The sequence below is a fragment of the Coregonus lavaretus genome, assembly GCF_964263955.1.
Source record: "Coregonus lavaretus genome assembly, chromosome: 4".
Lineage (NCBI taxonomy): Eukaryota > Metazoa > Chordata > Actinopteri > Salmoniformes > Salmonidae > Coregonus > Coregonus lavaretus.
In genome coordinates this window covers 14,897,309-14,915,817 of record NC_139991.1, presented here as the reverse complement: position 1 = coordinate 14,915,817, position 18,509 = coordinate 14,897,309, and the positions used below count along the sequence as shown (strand labels likewise).

The window sequence follows — 18,509 nt, the reverse complement described above, 5'->3', positions numbered from 1 at the left end:
TAGTGATTATTGATGGTAAGTGCCAGTTGTAGACTTCCCAAAGTTCCCATTGTTTATTTGTTTGTATGCACATAGTGGTGGTAGTCTGAAGTGAAGAGACTGTTTACGACTTGCTCCCTCCTTCTGAGTATCCACTCATAAGTCACTTAATAAGTATAGCTTCCCAGATGATAATAGGGACGTGTGTCTGCTCTTAAGCCAGCTGCCAGAGTTAAAGCTATGGATCACGAACAGATAGCATGCTAATACACACACAGAGTGTCACGGTTTCGGCCGAGGCTGCTCCTCTTCCTTGTTCGGGCGGACTTCGGCGGTCGTCGTCTCCGGAGTACTAGCTGCCACCGTTCGATGTGTTTTTGTTCTTTTGGTTTTGTCTGTGCATAACACCTGTCCCTTATTTGTGTCTTGATTATTCTCCTTATTTAGTTGGTTTGTTTGGGGCAGGTGTTATGCGTGATTGTTGTTGTCAGCCTGTCTCATCAAGTTTGTTCTCTCGTTGTGTTTTCCGAGAGCTCGCACTGTGTGCGCTTTTCCTTATTTTCTCGCACTGTGTATTTTTCGTGCGTAATTGTTCGCGCCACCCGGTTGGGTTGGCGACGTATACTGTTGTTTTGGACTAGTAAAGTTCTGTTGACGTCCTCCTGGTTTCCTGCGCCTGATTCCTATCATCCACCTACACCACTCTGACAGAATCACGCATCATCATGGAATCAGCAGGAGCGACCGCGCCGACCGCCGATCTGGACGAACGGCTTCGTGGTCAGGAGGACCGTATGAACCAGGTGTGTCACGCCCTGGATAGGGTGATGACCACCCTACACCGATGGGAGACCAGCGGGGTGCCCACACCTCCAACCACCGACCCAGCTCCAGCGGTCAGCCCTCCGGGTACATCTCCGGAACCCAGTGGGATTCGGCTCTCGCTCCCGAGGGCGTACGACGGCTCCACCGCCGGGTGTCAAGGGTTCCTGCTGCAGGTGGAGCTCTACCTCGCCACCGTCCACCCGGCGCCCTCGGGACACGAGAGCGTCTCAGCCCTCATCTCCTGTCTCACCGGCAAGGCGTTGGAGTGGGCCAACGCCGAGTGGAGGAGAATGGACGCCGCAACCACGAACTATGCGGAGTTCTCCCGCTGCTTCCGTGCTGTATTCGACCATCCACCAGAGGGGAAGGCGGCGGGGGAGCGTCTGTTCTACCTCCGACAGGGGATGAGGAGCGCACAGGACTTTGCCTTGGAGTTCCGGACCCTAGCGGCTGACGCAGGGTGGAATGAGCGGGCCCATATCGACCATTTCCGCTGCAGCCTCCGGGAGGACGTCCAGCGAGAGTTGGCGTGCAGGGACACGTCGTTGACGTTCGACCAGCTGGTCGACATGGCCATCCGGCTGGATACCCTGCTCGCCACCCGTGGGCGTCCCGGAGGGGGGGGTCTGCCCATTCCACTCTCCAGCACCTCTGAGCCTAGCCCTATGGAGCTCGGAGGTGCTGGCGCTAGGGAACGTAGGAGGAGGAGCCCGAGGGGGCCTGGTCCTTGCACCAACTGTGGTCGTGGAGGGCACACTGCGGCTAGGTGCTGGGGCGGGTCCTCCAGGGGAGGAGATGGCAGGTCTAGCATTGGGGGGTCCCCCCAGGTGAGTAGGCGCCCTGCTTACCCAGAGCTTTCTGTCGCGCACCTAACCTTGCCTGTTTGTTTCCCACAGGTTGCACCTCGTTCCCAGCATAAGGCGCTGGTAGATTCAGGCGCAGCTGGGAATTTTATAGATCGCCAGTTCTGTTTAGAGTTAGGGATTCCCCTCCTTCCTGTTGATAAGCCTTTCCCCGTCCATGCCCTAGATAGCCGTCCGTTAGGGTCTGGGTTGATTAGGGAGGTCACAGCACCACTTCAGATGATGGCGCAGGAGGGTCATGAGGAGAGTATTCAGCTTTATCTGATTGACTCTCCTGCGTATCCGGTGGTGCTGGGTCTTCCCTGGTTGATGACTCATGACCCTATTATTGGGTGGCGAGAGAAAGCTCTTAAAGGGTGGTCTGCTCAATGTGAGGGGCGGTGTCTGGGTGTTTCCATAGGGGCGACCTCGGTGGAGAGTCCGAATCTAATGCCAGCACTGCAGATTCCCCCCGAGTATGAGGATTTGGCACTGGCGTTCAGTAAGACTAGGGCTGCGCAGCTGCCGCCTCATAGACGGGGGGATTGTGCGATAGATCTCCAGTCAGGCGCAGCTCTCCCGCGGAGCCATGTGTATCCCTTGTCTCAAGAGGAGAAAAAATCGATGGAGACGTACATCTCTGAGTCTCTTAGACAGGGGTACATACGGTCCTCCGTTTCACCCGTTTCCTCAAGTTTCTTTTTTGTGAAGAAGAAGGATGGAGGTCTGCGGCCGTGTATTGATTACCGCGGTCTCAATCAGATCACAGTGAAGTACAGCTATCCACTTCCTCTGATTGCGACGATGACGGAGTCACTGCACGGCGCGCGGTTCTTTACAAAATTGGATCTTAGGAGCGCATATAACTTGGTGCGCATCCGTAAGGGCGATGAATGGAAGACAGCGTTTAGCACGACTTCAGGGCACTACGAGTATCTAGTCATGCCATATGGGTTGATGAATGCTCCCTCAGTCTTCCAATCCTTCGTTGATGAGATTTTCCGGGACATGCAGGGACAGGGAGTGGTTGTGTACATCGACGACATTCTGGTGTATAGTCCTACCCGTGCTGAGCATGTAGCCCTGGTGCGCCGAGTATTGCGGAGGCTGTTGGAGCATGACCTATATGTCAAGGCAGAGAAATGTCTGTTTTTTCAGAAGTCGGTCTCCTTTCTGGGTTACCAGTTATCTGCGTCAGGGGTGAAGATGGAGGTAGACCGGGTGTCAGCTGTGCGTAATTGGCAAACCCCAACCACTGTGAAGGAGGTGCAACGGTTCTTGGGTTTTGCGAATTACTACCGGAGGTTTATCCGGGGTTTTGGACAGGTGGCAGCTCCCATAACGTCTCTGTTAAAGGGGGGTCCGGTGCGCTTGCGGTGGTCAGCTGAGGCGGACAGGGCATTTGGGAGACTGAAGGACCTGTTTACCTCGGCGCCGGTGTTGGCGCATCCGGATCCCTCTTTACCGTTCCAAGTAGAGGTGGACGCGTCAGAGGCCGGAATAGGGGCCGTTCTTTCCCAGCGTTCTGGTACTCCACCTAAACTCCGTCCCTGTGCGTTCTACTCTAAGAAGCTCAGTCCGGCGGAGCGGAATTATGACGTAGGGGACAGGGAGCTGTTAGCCGTGGTACAGGCCCTAAAGGTGTGGCGGCATTGGCTCGAGGGGGCTCAACACCCTTTCCTCATTCAAACTGACCATCGTAACCTGGAGTACATCCGGGCAGCTAGGAGACTGAATCCTCGCCAGGCTCGTTGGACTATGTTCCTGGCCCGGTTTGTGTTTAAGATCACATACATCCCTGGGTCCCAGAACGGGAAGGCAGATGCTCTGTCCCGGCGGTATGACGCGGAGGAGAGGTCAGTTGAGTTCACGCCCATACTACCGGAGTCTTGTCTGGTTGCTCCGGTGGTGTGGGAGGTTGATGGTGAGATCGAGCGGGCGTTACGCACCGACCCGAGTCCTCCTCAGTGTCCTGTGGGTCGGACGTACGTTCCGCTCGAGATACGCGATCGCCTCATTTGTTGGGCTCACACGTCTCCCTCCTCTGGTCATCCGGGTATCGGCCGGACAGTGCACTGCCTTAGCACGAAGTACTGGTGGCCAACGTTAGCTAGGGATGTGAGGATTTATGTTTCCTCCTGTTCGGTGTGTGCCCAGTGTAAGGCGCCCAGACATTTGCCCAGGGGTAAGTTACAACCCCTGCCTATTCCACAACGACCCTGGTCCCACCTCTCGGTGGATTTTGTTACCGACCTTCCCCCCTCACAGGGAAACACTACCATCCTGGTCGTGGTGGATAGGTTCTCGAAGGCCTGTCGTCTCCTTCCCATGCCGGGTCTACCCACTGCCCTGCAGACCGCGGAGGCTCTGTTCACCCATGTCTTCCGGCATTACGGGGTACCCGAGGATATAGTGTCTGACCGAGGCCCCCAGTTCACCTCGAGAGTGTGGAGGGCATTTATGGAACGGTTGGGGGTGTCGGTAAGCCTTACCTCGGGTTACCACCCGGAAAGTAATGGGCAGGTTGAACGTGTCAACCAGGATGTGGGTAGGTTTCTGAGGTCATACTGTCAGGGCCGGCCGGAGGAGTGGGCGAGATATGTGCCCTGGGCGGAGATGGCGCAGAACTCTCTTCGCCACTCCTCCACCCAACTAACCCCGTTTCAGTGTGTGTTGGGGTACCAGCCGGTGCTGGCACCATGGCATGAGAGCCAGATCGAGGCCCCCGCTGTGGATGAGTGGGTAAGGCGCTCGGAGGAGACGTGGGACGCTGCACACGTCCATCTGCAGCGTGCCATACGTCGACAGAAGACGAGCGCCGACCTACACCGCAGTGAGGGGCCAGTGTACGCACCTGGAGATCGAGTCTGGCTCTCAACCAGAAACCTGCCCCTCCGCCTGCCCTGCCGGAAGCTGGGTCGGCGGTTTGTGGGGCCGTTTAAAGTCCTGAGGAGATTGAACGAGGTGAGTTATAGGTTAGAACTACCTGTTGACTACAAAAATATTAACCCCTCGTTCCATGTGTCTCTCCTCAGGCCGGTGGTAGCTGGTCCACTCCAGGACTTTGAGATTGAGGAGACTCCTCCGCCCCCGTTGGACATCGAGGGGGCTCCGGCGTACACCGTGAGGTCCATTCTGGATTCTAGACGCCGGATGGGGGGTCTTCAATATCTCGTGGAGTGGGAGGGGTACGGTCCGGAGGAGCGGTGCTGGGTGCCAAGGAGGGACGTGCTAGACCAGTCCCTACTGACCGATTTCCATCGGGGTCATCCTGCGCGCCCTGCTCCGCGTCGTCCGGGTCGTCCTCGAGCTCCGGGTCGGCGCACGGCTGGAGCCGCGCGTCAAGGGGGGGGTACTGTCACGGTTTCGGCCGAGGCTGCTCCTCTTCCTTGTTCGGGCGGACTTCGGCGGTCGTCGTCTCCGGAGTACTAGCTGCCACCGTTCGATGTGTTTTTGTTCTTTTGGTTTTGTCTGTGCATAACACCTGTCCCTTATTTGTGTCTTGATTATTCTCCTTATTTAGTTGGTTTGTTTGGGGCAGGTGTTATGCGTGATTGTTGTTGTCAGCCTGTCTCATCAAGTTTGTTCTCTCGTTGTGTTTTCCGAGAGCTCGCACTGTGTGCGCTTTTCCTTATTTTCTCGCACTGTGTATTTTTCGTGCGTAATTGTTCGCGCCACCCGGTTGGGTTGGCGACGTATACTGTTGTTTTGGACTAGTAAAGTTCTGTTGACGTCCTCCTGGTTTCCTGCGCCTGATTCCTATCATCCACCTACACCACTCTGACACAGAGACACAAGCACACACACACACACACACACACACACACACACACACACACACACACACACACACACAAACTGTCTTTATCCTTTTCCTGAAGAGAATTTAGATATGGAGAAACAAAAACAGACCTTCAAAATAACAACCAAATCTAAGCAACTTATTTTCTGTAAGAAGTCCTGTTTTCGGCAAGCTTGTTGAACAAATGATCAAACCCTGAGTGCTATGCTTCACACATTATTCAAGAACACAAAATAATGACTATTACTTCACAAGAAATCTTAATTCAAGGACTTAAATGGTAATTGAGAAAAACAAGACTCAGCCGTAATAACTCACTCCTCTCCCAAAACATTTTTTACACCTGCCCACCTCCAAATAACATACCCCCATGCTCCTATGCTGTGTTAAGGGCAATGCTAAAAAGTAAAGGAGTTAGATATGGTACAGTAAATGTGACTTGTGAATGTGACTTGGTCTCGCTTCACTGACCGAGCACTAATGTGATTTTGAGCAGGAGGCTGTTTGTTTGTTTCTTTCTGTTCAGTGATGCTGATGCATTGTTTTCTTTGAAAAGGAAAGGGAAAGGGGGATATCTAGTCAGTTATACAACTGAATGCATTCAACTGAAATGTGTCTTCCGCATTTAACCAAACCCCTCTGAATCAGAGTGTATGATGATTTGAGTTGTAATATTATGTAACCCCAGGCCCTTATGAATAATAGAACAAAACAGAAATGTTCTAGAGTCTAGTCAGTAATTCATTTCGTTTTGCCGAGCATCTTTTATTAGATGTCTATTATTGTTAGGCAGCCTTGTGTGACCAATAGTCTGGCTTGAATCTCATCAGACATGTCATCCATGAACCTGATTAAATAAAATGACGAAAATAAAACGACCTTGTGTAACCTCAACCCAAAAGCAATGAGAGCCAGGTGTCTTACCGTGAACTTTTGAATGTAGTCAGACACGCTGAAACCTCCAGTGCGTAGAAGGAGAGTTCTGTAAATGGAGGTCCCCATCACTTTCTCCCTGCCCAAGGTTAGGACCTACGGTTCTCCATACCAGGGTCTCTGTGCCTTATGGAGAGGGTGAATGGGGAAGCCGGGCCCTCTGGGTACTGAAACATAGTGGAATAGAAAGATGGGGTGCTCCCAGAGACAACTCTATCTTATTGCCCGGTGCCTCGTCTTGTGCTGTAGCTGGGTCCCTGTCCTGTCCCCTCCCGTACTGATATCAGCACTGCTCCAGCACCACGGCCGGCCCTGAGCGAAGAGCACTTCCTGCAGGGAGATAACAGCTGCCTGAGATTAGGCAGGGTATGCACGAAATGTGAGTGTCCTGCTTTATTAATAGGGGTTCAGATTGGCCTTTTTGTTTTGGACAGTCTCTGTGGGGGTCCTCCTCCCACCCAGTGATGATGGGAGGATGATTCCTAGTCTGAGGTGAAGAGAGCCCATTCTCAGATCTCTCACGAAAGCCCTCTGCACCCCACTGAGGTTAATACCAGTTGACCCCACCCTGTTTACCCCTCCGTGTGTGTGGTTTTTGAGTGCGTGCGTGAACCTGTTAGGGATCTGATCCCTCACGACTCTGCTTTGGGGCAACAGAGGGTGCGTCACCAACACTCAAATGCAGTGGCATCGTGTTGCTGGTCTTAACCTCAAAAGCACCCGTCTTAGACTCAGGGATAAAGAAGCCTCCTCTCAGACTGGCAGCAACAGGGTTTTAGGTGGAATGGAAAGGTCTTCACCTACTGGCAAGCATCCCACTGTAGTTTTTTCCTCCTCAGAACACCTTGTTTGGAAGTGCAGGGTATTTTGGGAGTATTGTCTACAGGCTCTGGTGTCCACAGGGGAAGTGTCAGCTCTATGATGCAGGAAGAAGTATGCACGACAGAGGGATGAGGTCACATTGGTCCTAAGGAGACTCCATCCCAACATGGTTATGAGACATCAGGTTATTAAGTTAGTAAGTGAGGGAATGATGATGATGATGATGCACATTTTCATTAGGGCTGATCTGTAAACGTGTCACTGTGTATGTACATGTGCTTGCTCCACACATATGACATATCTATTGTGAACAGCATGTACTAGTGTGTGGGTGGTGTGACGGTGGACTGTTACAATGTCATAATCCTCCTTCTGATGTGCATGATGCTTCAGTTAACTGTCTGCCTTTAGACATCACAGGACAGCTGGTGGTAAGGGAACAACATGATTGAAACTGTTGTCAATTCTGGTGTGTATTGAGTTTTACACGTTCTGTCTTAAGTTTTACACAATCTGTCATTCTAAGATTCCTGACATGTTGTGTCTGTCTATGCTGTCGTCCTTGTCTCTGTCTCTGACTCACTTAATGTGGAATGGTACTCAATGTCCTATTTTCTACGACCAAGGTTTTTTGTCAAAACAGCCCACTGAGTCCTCCAAGACGGATACACATGCACACTTAGACGGATACACATGACTGTTAGATAAATGAAAACCTGGATGATTCTTGTGAACAAGACTTAATAGGGAAGTTGAATCTCCTGAAACAACATGTTGTTTACGGTGCTGCTCTCTTACTCTAACGGTCCCCTGGATGCTAGGACCTCAGAATGAGGTCCAGTATTTCATTGAAAGAGATGTTTCTACCACAGGAGGTTGGTGGCACCTTAATTGGGGAGGACGGGCTCGTGGTACTGGCTGGAGCGGAATAAGTGGAATGGTATCAAATACATCAAACACATAGTTTGATGCCATTCCATTCGCGCCGTTCCAGACATTATTATGAGCCATTCTCCCCTCAGCAGCCTCCACTGGTTTCCTTACCTTTTCTGTCTAAATCCAGAGCCAGAGAAAACACTCTGAGGAAACAAGCAACAAAGGGCGAAAGATTCCTCTCATGTTCTCTTCATCCATCAATCCATTTCATTAAACATAGCTGGACTGACTAATGTTCTTTGAAGTAGAGTGGCTTATAATTATATAAACCCCTTTTCATTTGATGTTTGTTCATTTGAAGTCATTTAATTCAATTATTTCTGGCATATATGATGTCTAGAAGAGGAGACTGAGAGATGACCATTTAACAAAAATTAACACTTGCTGTTAATTATGTAAACTAAGCACTGGATTCTTATGTCACTGGATTGCCCTCCAGTGGTTGAAAGAGAAGACTACATAGCATATTAACATTTCAATGCCAAAAAATAGGACAAGGCACTCAAATACACATTTACATGCAATAATTGCACATGTTATGAAGGGAGTAGGGTCTATAGGAGAGAAAGGGAACAAATTAAAATGTTGGTCTCTACGACATGAGGAGGTTGGTTCACAGTTTGACATTTGTTTGCCAGCAAGACAACATCGTCAAACGCCTTACATGCATGGATTATATGCAAGCTATCATATTGTGCAGATCATAAACCGAACGAATTAGATTTTAAAATAACAACGTTAGAAGGAGTATTAGCTACTGTATGTTTAATCATTTTTATAATAATAAAATTGTCCTCAAATTCCTTAAGAATATAAAGCTAATAATATACAGTATCTCATGTTACATTGGAAAGTAGCCAAGATCTGAACAAAGAACTCTCCCTGGTTAATGAGACCACATGCGAGTCATGTGACTTGGGGAACACTCCACACTGAACAAATGGCAACTTTATTTGAGTAAGAATAGCTGACTGTTAGTGTGCACATGTATCTCTCTCCCTACACCACTCTTCTCTCTCTCTGTCTTTCTGTCTATGGGCCTGGGTGCTCAGTATTGCTCAACTCACTATTTCATGTTAGATATAAAGCCAAGAATCTCAGTGTTCCATTTCCACCCTGGGGCATGTGGTAATATGGCATGGTATTCAGGCTGGGCCAGGCGTTTCATCTTTAACTGCCCTGCCAGGATGGCCTCAGCGTGTTCATTTCAGCCCCACTCCCAGCCATATGTAGTAATGATCCATCTGAAAACAGTTTTACTTTCTCACAGTACAGTACGTCATTTCTGAACTGTGCTCATCAGGTAGCTTCCTTTATCCCTTTACCCTTAAAAGATCCAAATAAGGTCTGACTGCCTGAGTGATTTCCATTAACAACCGATTCTCATTTCAGTCATGTTCTACATTTCAAAGAGCATACTCATTTTCTCAGAAAATGTCATTAAGATTGAGTTTCAGTATTTGGAGCAGTGGTTGACTAATATCATCATGCCTTTTGTTTTCAAAGTGCTTGTAGATAGCGGATGGAGGTGTATTATTCACAGTGTTTCAATGTATTCGACTCAGAGGCCCAATGTGAAAGTTCAACCATCTCCTGTGGTTTTTCATTGCAACAGGCAGGCTTTACTCAAGTATCTTATGTAAATGTCTTTGAGAAGAAAAAAATCCTGGGTTCACTCTGAATCCCTTCTTTATTGTGTGTAACTCTCCTCTGACTATTTGGGGGGAATAAATACAATGTCTTAGGGCAGCCAATCCACATAATCCCCATGACATAAAAAAAATGCATCCTGGATAATTTACAGCCATATACTGCCAATGCCCTACTCTTATGAAACTCCATCTGGGTTCTGTCAAATACACAGTAAATGTAACTCTCAAATAACCTTCTCATTATTTCACTTAGATTCTAATTCATTACTTTTCCCCCTATAGGAACAGCACTGTCTTTTGTTTTTACTCACATGTATTTCCCATTGGGGCATGCTTAACACAGCCTCTTTCTGGTTCACTGAATGCCCACAGTTTCTCACAAGGACTGAGGTGTCAATAATACAGCACACAGAACCCTTTTCCTAACCAAGAAGAAAGTATCATTATATCATTATATCTCATCATTAACAGCCCTGCCTTGCATATTCAAACCCCAGCAGTGTTTCCTCTCAGGTTTCACTCATAGTATGAATAAACAGGATATGATGTAAGCATGTTTCTGTACATTCATACATGTATCCAATGCAGTTTGGTGTACAAAGAAGAGGCCAGGCAGGTGAAAATGTCTCCAACAGGATTACAATGTGAGGTTGAGATCTGTTGAGAGTTCCATGGAAACTGGGATGTGTCCCAGATGGATGAGCAGTTAATGGCAGGGCCTTTCCCTGTGGAGGGAGGCAGAGCAGAGCTGGAGAAACGGCAGCAGCAGCTGTCTCCAGGAGAAATGGGCAGGTTACAAACAGGTGTCTCGGGGGCCCAGGGACCCAGCCCATCCCTCACTGCCTGCTGCGGGGTAACGTATAGACATGAGAGGGTGGGTAATAAAAAACCATGCACTAGTAATATACTGTATGTGCAGTAACACACTCTTCAATTAAAACTAACATTTGCCCATTAAGGCCCAAAATCTGACAGTGGTGGTTGTGATTAATCTCTTTTAATGACAAAAGAAGTCACATTAAATAGGATTTGCCTTTGACATTTAAATTACAGGTGTCCAGAGCAAATATTACATATTTCATATAATGTCACCAATAATGAAACAAAAGATAAAACAATATGCATTTAAATTAAGATGGTACACAAACATTATAAATATAAATGTACAAGGCCTTCTCCTAAAGTCCTAAGCATGATACAAAATATATTGAACATTATGTTCCAATGGCATCTAGATTTAAATAAACAGTGTTTACTAGCCCTACAAGCCAATAACGTCATAGAAGCCAGTTACAATGCTAGGATGGCCCTCCATACTTCAACACATTTATGCCCTTTTTTAATAGAAATGTTTTGCATTTGTTACTGACAGCTTTCTTGGTTGGCAAGGTGATGAATCCTATACCTATACCATATCATCTAATATATATAATATAAAATCTGATTAAAATATAAATATTCAGATGTCCTACCCCCTCCAATTCCATAAGCTACTCTCTAAAGATAATAGTTGGTTCCAACATTTCCTCTTGAGCAGACCAGGTGCCTGCTTCTCCATGTTCCCCAACGTCTCCATTTTCCCAAGGCTTCGACCAATCCGACAGGGAGTTCTTTGGGTCAGAGTTCACACCCTATTAGACACACTGTGGTGGTCATCCATGGGTCTCTCCACAGTAACAATCTTAGGTTTCACATGTCAATCCCTCACAGCAACCATCTGGTCTGTCTAAAGGATCAGTCTTTGGCCCAGGATCTTTCGGTTGATCTCGGCCAATGCCACCGAAAACACAAATGCTTTCTCATCTGAGAGGTTGGCATAGATATCAACTTCTTTCTCAAATTTTTCTGGTTAAAAAAAAAAAATACAGAAGAGAATGAATTAACAACATCCCTGGTTAATAGAGAAAAACCATTGAGAAACATATCATTTGCATGTGACAACAATAAACTTGTGCAATATATTAACGTCATTTCTGTCTTCCACAGAGGAGGAACATGCATAATTATATTTCTCCTTATAGATCAGCCGCTAAAGCACAGGCAGTCAGGGACACCATGATTTATTCATGGGTGAGAGAGCAACCCGCTCTGTAAATCATTCATCCAAACACAAATCCCCCAGCTCTGTCCCAATACTGCACTAATCACCAGCCTCATCTCCTGTGACTGAAAAATACTGAAATATTACTAAAAGAGTAATACTAAAAGTCAGCACAAAACAATGAGGAATAATAAAGAAAGTATCTTGGAAACGGCTTAATATCTCATAACTGCACCATTAAATGTGATTGAGTGTCACTGACAGAGGCTTGTTATTATTTTAATACCTTTCTCCTCCTCCTGCTTCTTCAGCCCAACTGTCTTTGGCCTGCCCCGCCCTCTCCGGATCTGATCCGATTGACTGTTGGAGCGGCATCGCCTTCTGTTCTCCATGTCATTGGTTGACGGAGAGTTGATCTTCTCTCTGCGAATTCTTTCAGTTCTCCTCCTCTTTGCATCCAACTTGTCTAAATAGACCAGATTTTTATTTATTTATTGTATTAACACTAAAAATATGCAATATGGAAATGAAATATTAATGTATAATAGTGTATGGCCTTCAAATATGACACAGTATCAAATACATCATAAGGAAAAATCGTGTTATGCCAATGACTCCAGTTTAATTGTATGTTACGGAAAGTTTTGTGGGAAGGCCATATGGTATTAAACATCTGAGCCTTCCCCTTTTCTCTCCTCCCAACCCCCCTCTTCCTACACACCAACAATACTGCCTTGAAATAACAACAGAATAGCAAACTCCTCTCATATACAACACGATTCCACCAAAAGGAAGATGCTTGCATTCCCTTTTCTGTGATTCCATTGCATATCTAGCATCCTAGGTGTGCTGTTGCCTCCGAACCACTTTAAGTCATTGGAGTGTTCTGTGGAGTGGTCTTATTACCAGAGCAGGAAGTAGGCCTATATTTCACTGGGAGTTTCTGTCTAGTGGCCTTTCAAAAAGTATTCCTCTTCAGTAACATCAATTACCACATATGCTGCTTCCTCTGTGATGTAGGCAGTGAGTGTGCACTCTGGAGTATTTAGGTTTCAAAATAAGTACTGATTGAAAGGGCCAGATAACAAATATTTGGTGCCCAAAAGGGTAACGCTTTATACCTGGGTAGCAACCCACTACTAACATTTTTTTTTTTTTTTTTTACAATATTCTATTAACAAATCATTGGACAGTTTTTTTGTAACTCTGTAATAATTGCATAGCAATAGAGTTGCTATTCATTTCAATTGAGTTTTTCAAAGTCTGGACAAGGCCTGAAAATATATTTTCTTCCCAGGAATTCTAGCCTTATCAACAGCAACACACTTCCTCTTCAGACTGACAATATTTGCATACAATTGTGACATATATTATTAATATTATGCCATTTAGCAGACGCTTTTCTCCAAAGCGACTTACAGTCATGCGCGCATACATTTTTACGTATGGGTGGTCCCGGGGATCGAACCCATTACCCTGGCGTTACAAGCGCCATGCTCTACCAATTGAGCTACAGAGGACCACGACTATTGACATAATCAATAGTCTGAGAAAACTATTTCACTGCATACTATAACATAAACATCATATACATAATTTACTACTTCACCTTTTCCAAGGCTAAATTCAATAGTCAAGAACAGCTGATATTTAAAAAAAGGCCACCGGAAAATAACACAGTCTTACTAAAATATGTTCCACTAAGGAATCAAGAGTGAGCAAAAAATAAATACAACTACCTGCACTCTTATCCAGAAAAAAAGGTTCTCAGTGCAACCTTAGTCTTCCTATTCAACAATAATCATGTTTTATTAGTGTCTGTCTCAAAGTTACAAAGGAAGTACTCACATTAAAACCTGAAAACTTGAGACGGTCTACAGAAATTACACAAAGGAGAGGCAAATTATGAACTATTTAAGGAGAGGGGGAAACCAAAACCCATCATAAAAAATCACAGAGCTAAAATTCAAGACCACTTCCTCTTCAAATGGAAGCAGTCTTCTCTGCCTTCAAGATACTTATTAACTACAATACATCAAAGTTCATTCGGTATCATATGAAACTAATGAAATTGTATCATAAATCGAGAGAAGATGTGAGTAATTCTACTCCATAAACTGTCTAATACTAAGTGTATAATAAAACCAAAGTTCTCACAAAGGCATGTTGTGTTTAACATTCCATTCATAACTTCAAGCACTGTGGTAGCCTATACATGATGATTTCACCCCAACCCAGATTTTTTTTTTTAAGTACTAGCCTACATTTAGCATTCCACTCACTCCATCTTTTAAAATCAAAACAGCAGCATTGTATTGATTCACGTTTGGTTCTCATTCTCTAAGGTTGAAAGAAACTTTGCATAAATGTGTTTATTATCAGGTTATAAAGTAGTACTAAGCTATTTGTGGTATTTTTAGGTCATATTCTTCAAAAGACTGATCAAAATAATTGTTAATATGTTACTGCATTTTTAAACAGTCTGTTTGGAGGTAGATGCGAGGCTATGGGCAGACAGTAGCACATTGATGACATGCACACTGAAACAGCCCTCATTAGAATAAACAGAGAGCTAGTAATCTGTAAACATGCTCAGATACACAGACAGGCTTCTCGTCCCTCTATCTAATTCTTACACTTTCCACATTTGACAGGATCATAGCAGCATGAGCTTGAATTTCATGGGTTATATAATAATTCTGTATTCTAATGTATTTTCCTAATCACCTTTTGGAAATGGCTTAATCAAATCCTATTAGATATCTGCATTCTGAAAATGTAAAATGTCACGAAAGACAACCTGATCTAACTCTACAGTTAAATGTAAGATCTAACTTTTCACAGTGAGCGGTATAGGCTGCCGTATGCTACTGCAGAAGCATACAAGAGAGAACTGAGGGAACAAGCTTTTCAGTCAGGAATAAAATATCCCATCCCCCCACTTCTTGCAGTAGGCTAGTCACTCAAGCAAATAGCGATTTAAATCAGCCACCACTGCACCACTCAAAAAAATGAACACCAATACAGTTTAAGTGTGGGGGGGGGACAAATAAAAAATGACCAAGATGAATACAATTCATTAGCTTAGTTTAGTCGTGTATTAATACAATTACATTCTGCCTACTTTATCACCAATCTCATGTGAATGTTTTACAGGTTCATAATAAACAAAAATACCTTGGTTAATAAACATGGTAACATTGAGCGTGTGAAGAGAACGTCAAAGAAACTATGATTTGTAGGCTCCTGAATAATGTGAATTTACCTATTGCTGGTGGTGATCTCTCATTCAGTTTGGCATTTAGAAGCTTTCGACTAATGAATACATAGCCACAGGGACAAGACTTGCAAGCAACTGGAATCTAAAAAAAGAAACAGGATGAAACATGGTTAATATCAAATCAGTCCTCAAAATTGTAGCAACTGTGTTGACAAAGTCATTTATTAAGCATAGGCTACATTGCAGAAGCTGTATAAACTTGTTTAGTATTTTTTGTTTGTAATAGTTAAACAAGGGCGTAGCCAGAGTTAACCCCCATGATAACTATACTGCCCAACAATTTTGAGATATTAGAGGACTGTCCTTTGTAATTCATGAAAAGTCCTTGGCGCAATCTAGCAGAAACTCGCACCACATATTTTGGACACGTGCAGACAACAGCGGTAACATTAAAACGTTCTAATGAATAAAGCGTTTTCAAATCGAATGTCGACTAGTAGCCTACATTTCGTCGACACATTATTTGTGAAAGCAAATCAATTCATCGATGCAGTTTACAGAAATAATCTCAAGAAACGATCTAAAAGCTAGATCCAAATGTCGCCATTTGGTATAAACTACGATTTATTTGTGTAATATGTCACTTTCACAATATATACAATGTCAGCAATGCAGCTAACGTGACATATAATAACATTTAAACGCACGATATTGTTTTAAGGCTAACGTTATAGCCTATGATTTGCAAAATCAGATCACCGATAAACCAGTTTCAGTTAGGTTACAGTATTACAGTGTATAAAAAATAAGGAAACGTCTAGCAAAATTTGGCGAGCAATAACATTCCGACTCTTTAATCGTAAATATGTCGTTGTCTGCAATTACTAGCTGTAGTTGAGGTACATTGTAACATAGTGTTTGAGAAATAAATCATATACTAATTTACATGATTACCCTGATTATTCGCATTAGATTAGACTATGTTGCTCCAGATCTTGAATCCATAGGCTACCATAAGGGACTTCAGCAGCCTACAGTGGCTTTAAATCCCATGCTTGTGAGGCAAAACAACATTATCACTAAGTCAACATATATAAAAATGAACAATATCTATATGTTTTCTCACCTGTTGGTCGCACTCAGGACATGATTTGGTAGCCATTTTTACTTTCTTAGCTTTATTTACCGACATATTCTGTTTCCTTGTCCGATGATTCCTTTCAAAAGCCTACTTCAACGCCGTAAAACTTATTTCTGCAATACATGAAGTGCAGCTGATCTTGCTCAGACGTACATAAATGACACAAAAGCAATGACCATGCGCACTAAGGTCAATGAGAGAGAGACTTCATTATGCTTTTCCTTTACTATGACATGGGGCATGCGCGCAACTCAGCCTGAAAAACAGTAGGCTGCATACAGTAGACTATAAAATGTTCTGCATAATGCTTACATTTTTATCCTCTCTACTGAGCATGCGGTACTACCTCACAGAGTCAGAGAACAGTGCTGAGTTGGAACCAATAATTTATGACTAGATGACCTAAAGGGGGCGCTGTGTTGAAGCCACTTTGCCTCCATCTTGTCACTCCCCCACCTTGTACAAATATTTTGGGAGTTATAGAAATGCATTTATTAATGCCTACATTCGTTTTTGCCACATTTATTATATTACAGACACATTAATGCATACTTTTGAATTATAATATGTGAGCTAAGCATTAAAAATGAACAACTTTATAAAAACATCTTTTTTTTTTATTACTAATGTTACTGTCCCCACTACAACAACAAGCATACTTAAATACATGTAATTTTGTCCTTGAAACATTTAATTGAAATAATGTACAATTCCATTCATTCCTATGGAGGGCTGCTCCTACTGGGGAGTGCCAATATGGCCGACCTGTGGCTTCAAAGACTCTCAACTTCCAATACATAGCATCAGCAAACCAGAGTTTATATACAGCATTGATTGGAACATTCGTGGACTGTTTGTTAAACCATATTTAATTACATAAATCAAATGACTACTGAAATTAAATTACTGTGAATGCTAGGCAAACTTGTATTTGATTAGGGCACATATGCACACCTATTGTATTGTATCAACCCCATTTGTTTTCAGTGGTTTACATTTTATTGATACAATAGACATCTAATGTTTTAACAAAATGTTGTACTTATTGTGGTAGGCCTACAATGCATGTACAGTGCCTTGCAAAAGTATTCATCCCCCTTGGCGTTTTTCCTATTTTGTTGCATTACAACCTGTAATTTAAATTGATTTTTATTTGCATTTCATGTAATGGACATACACAAAATAGTCCAAATTGGTGAAGTGAAATGAAAAAAATTACTTGTTTAAAAAAATTCTAAAAAATAAATAACAGAAAAGTGGTGCATGCATATGTATTCACCCCCTTTGCTATGAAGCCCCTAAATAAGATCGGGTGCAACCAATTACCTTCAGAAGTCACATAATTAGTTAAATAAAGTCCACCTGTATGCAATCTGTCACATGATCTGTCTCATGATCTCAGTATATATACACCTGTTCTGAAAGGCCCCAGAGTCTGCAACACCACTAAGCAAGGGGCACCATGAAGACCAAGGAGCTCTCCAAACAGGTCAGGGACAAAGTTATGGAGAAGTACAGATCAGGGTTGGGTTATAAAAAAAGATCAGAAACTTTGAACATCCCACAGAGCACCATTAAATCCATTATTAAAAAATGGAAAGAATATGGCACCACAACCAACCTGCCAAGAGAGGGCTGCCCACCAAAACTCATGGACCAGGTAAGGAGGGCATTAATCAGAGAGGCAACAAAGAGACCAAAGATAACCCTGAAGGAGCTGCAAAGCTCCACAGCGGAGATTGGAGTATCTGTCCATAGGACCACTTTAAGCCGTACACTCCACAGAGCTGGGCTTTACGGAAGAGTGGCCAGAAAAAAGCCATTGCTTAAAGAAAAAAATAAGCAAACACGTTTGGTGTTCGCAAAAAGGCATTTTGGAGACTCCCCAAACATATGGAAGAAGGTACTCTGGTCAGATGAGACTAAAATTGAGCTTTTTGGCCATCAAGGAAAACGCTATGTCTGGCGCAAACCCAACACCTGATTCATGTTTTCTTTTAAATCCACAACTAGAATCCCTCCACAACCTCATAAAGGATCTAGATATATTTTCTAACCTCTCTGGATTACAACCAAATTATGACAAATGTACTATATTGCGTATTGGATCACTAAAAAATACAATTTTTACATTACCATGTAGTTTACCAATAAAATGGTCTGATGTGGATATACTCGGAATACATATCCCAAAGGAAATAAATGATCTCACTTCAATACATTTTAATAGAAAGTTTGCAAAAATAGATAAGATCTTGCTACCATGGAACGGTAAATACCTGTCAATTTGTGGAAAAATCACCCTGATTAACTCTT

General features: G+C 44.1%; 1 protein-coding gene across 2 annotated transcripts; it reads right to left on the bottom strand.

The window, feature by feature from the left end:
• Nucleotides 1–9,833: 9,833 nt before the first annotated feature.
• Nucleotides 9,834–16,408, bottom strand: LOC311127558 (UPF0547 protein C16orf87 homolog). Of its 2 annotated transcripts, none has more exons than XM_084159375.1 (4): nt 16,179–16,364; nt 15,098–15,194; nt 12,119–12,298; nt 9,834–10,637 (listed from the first exon to the last, which is right to left on the bottom strand). In XM_084159375.1, the coding sequence occupies exons 1-4, from the start codon at nt 16,242–16,244 to the stop codon at nt 10,585–10,587; spliced, it is 396 nt and encodes a 131-aa protein (XP_084015501.1). In that variant the 5' UTR covers nt 16,245–16,364; the 3' UTR covers nt 9,834–10,584. The 2 variants fall into 2 exon arrangements, with proteins under 2 accessions (XP_084015501.1, XP_084015500.1); XM_084159374.1 differs by lacking the exon at nt 9,834–10,637 and adding an exon at nt 10,649–11,636 and having other exon boundaries at nt 16,179–16,408.
• Nucleotides 16,409–18,509: the final 2,101 nt, after the last annotated feature.

What these genes read in the sequence shown, in the direction of transcription:
- LOC311127558 (XM_084159374.1), bottom strand. Translation starts at nt 16,244, where the DNA reads ATGTCGGTAAATAAAGCTAAGAAAGTAAAAATGGCTACCAAATCATGT. An exon ending in GTCCTGAGTGCGACCAACAG is followed by an intron (nt 15,195 to 16,178) that starts GTGAGAAAACAT and finishes TTCTTTTTTTAG; the next exon opens with ATTCCAGTTGCTTGCAAGTC. An exon ending in GAGATCACCACCAGCAATAG is followed by an intron (nt 12,299 to 15,097) that starts GTAAATTCACAT and finishes TGGTCTATTTAG; the next exon opens with ACAAGTTGGATGCAAAGAGG.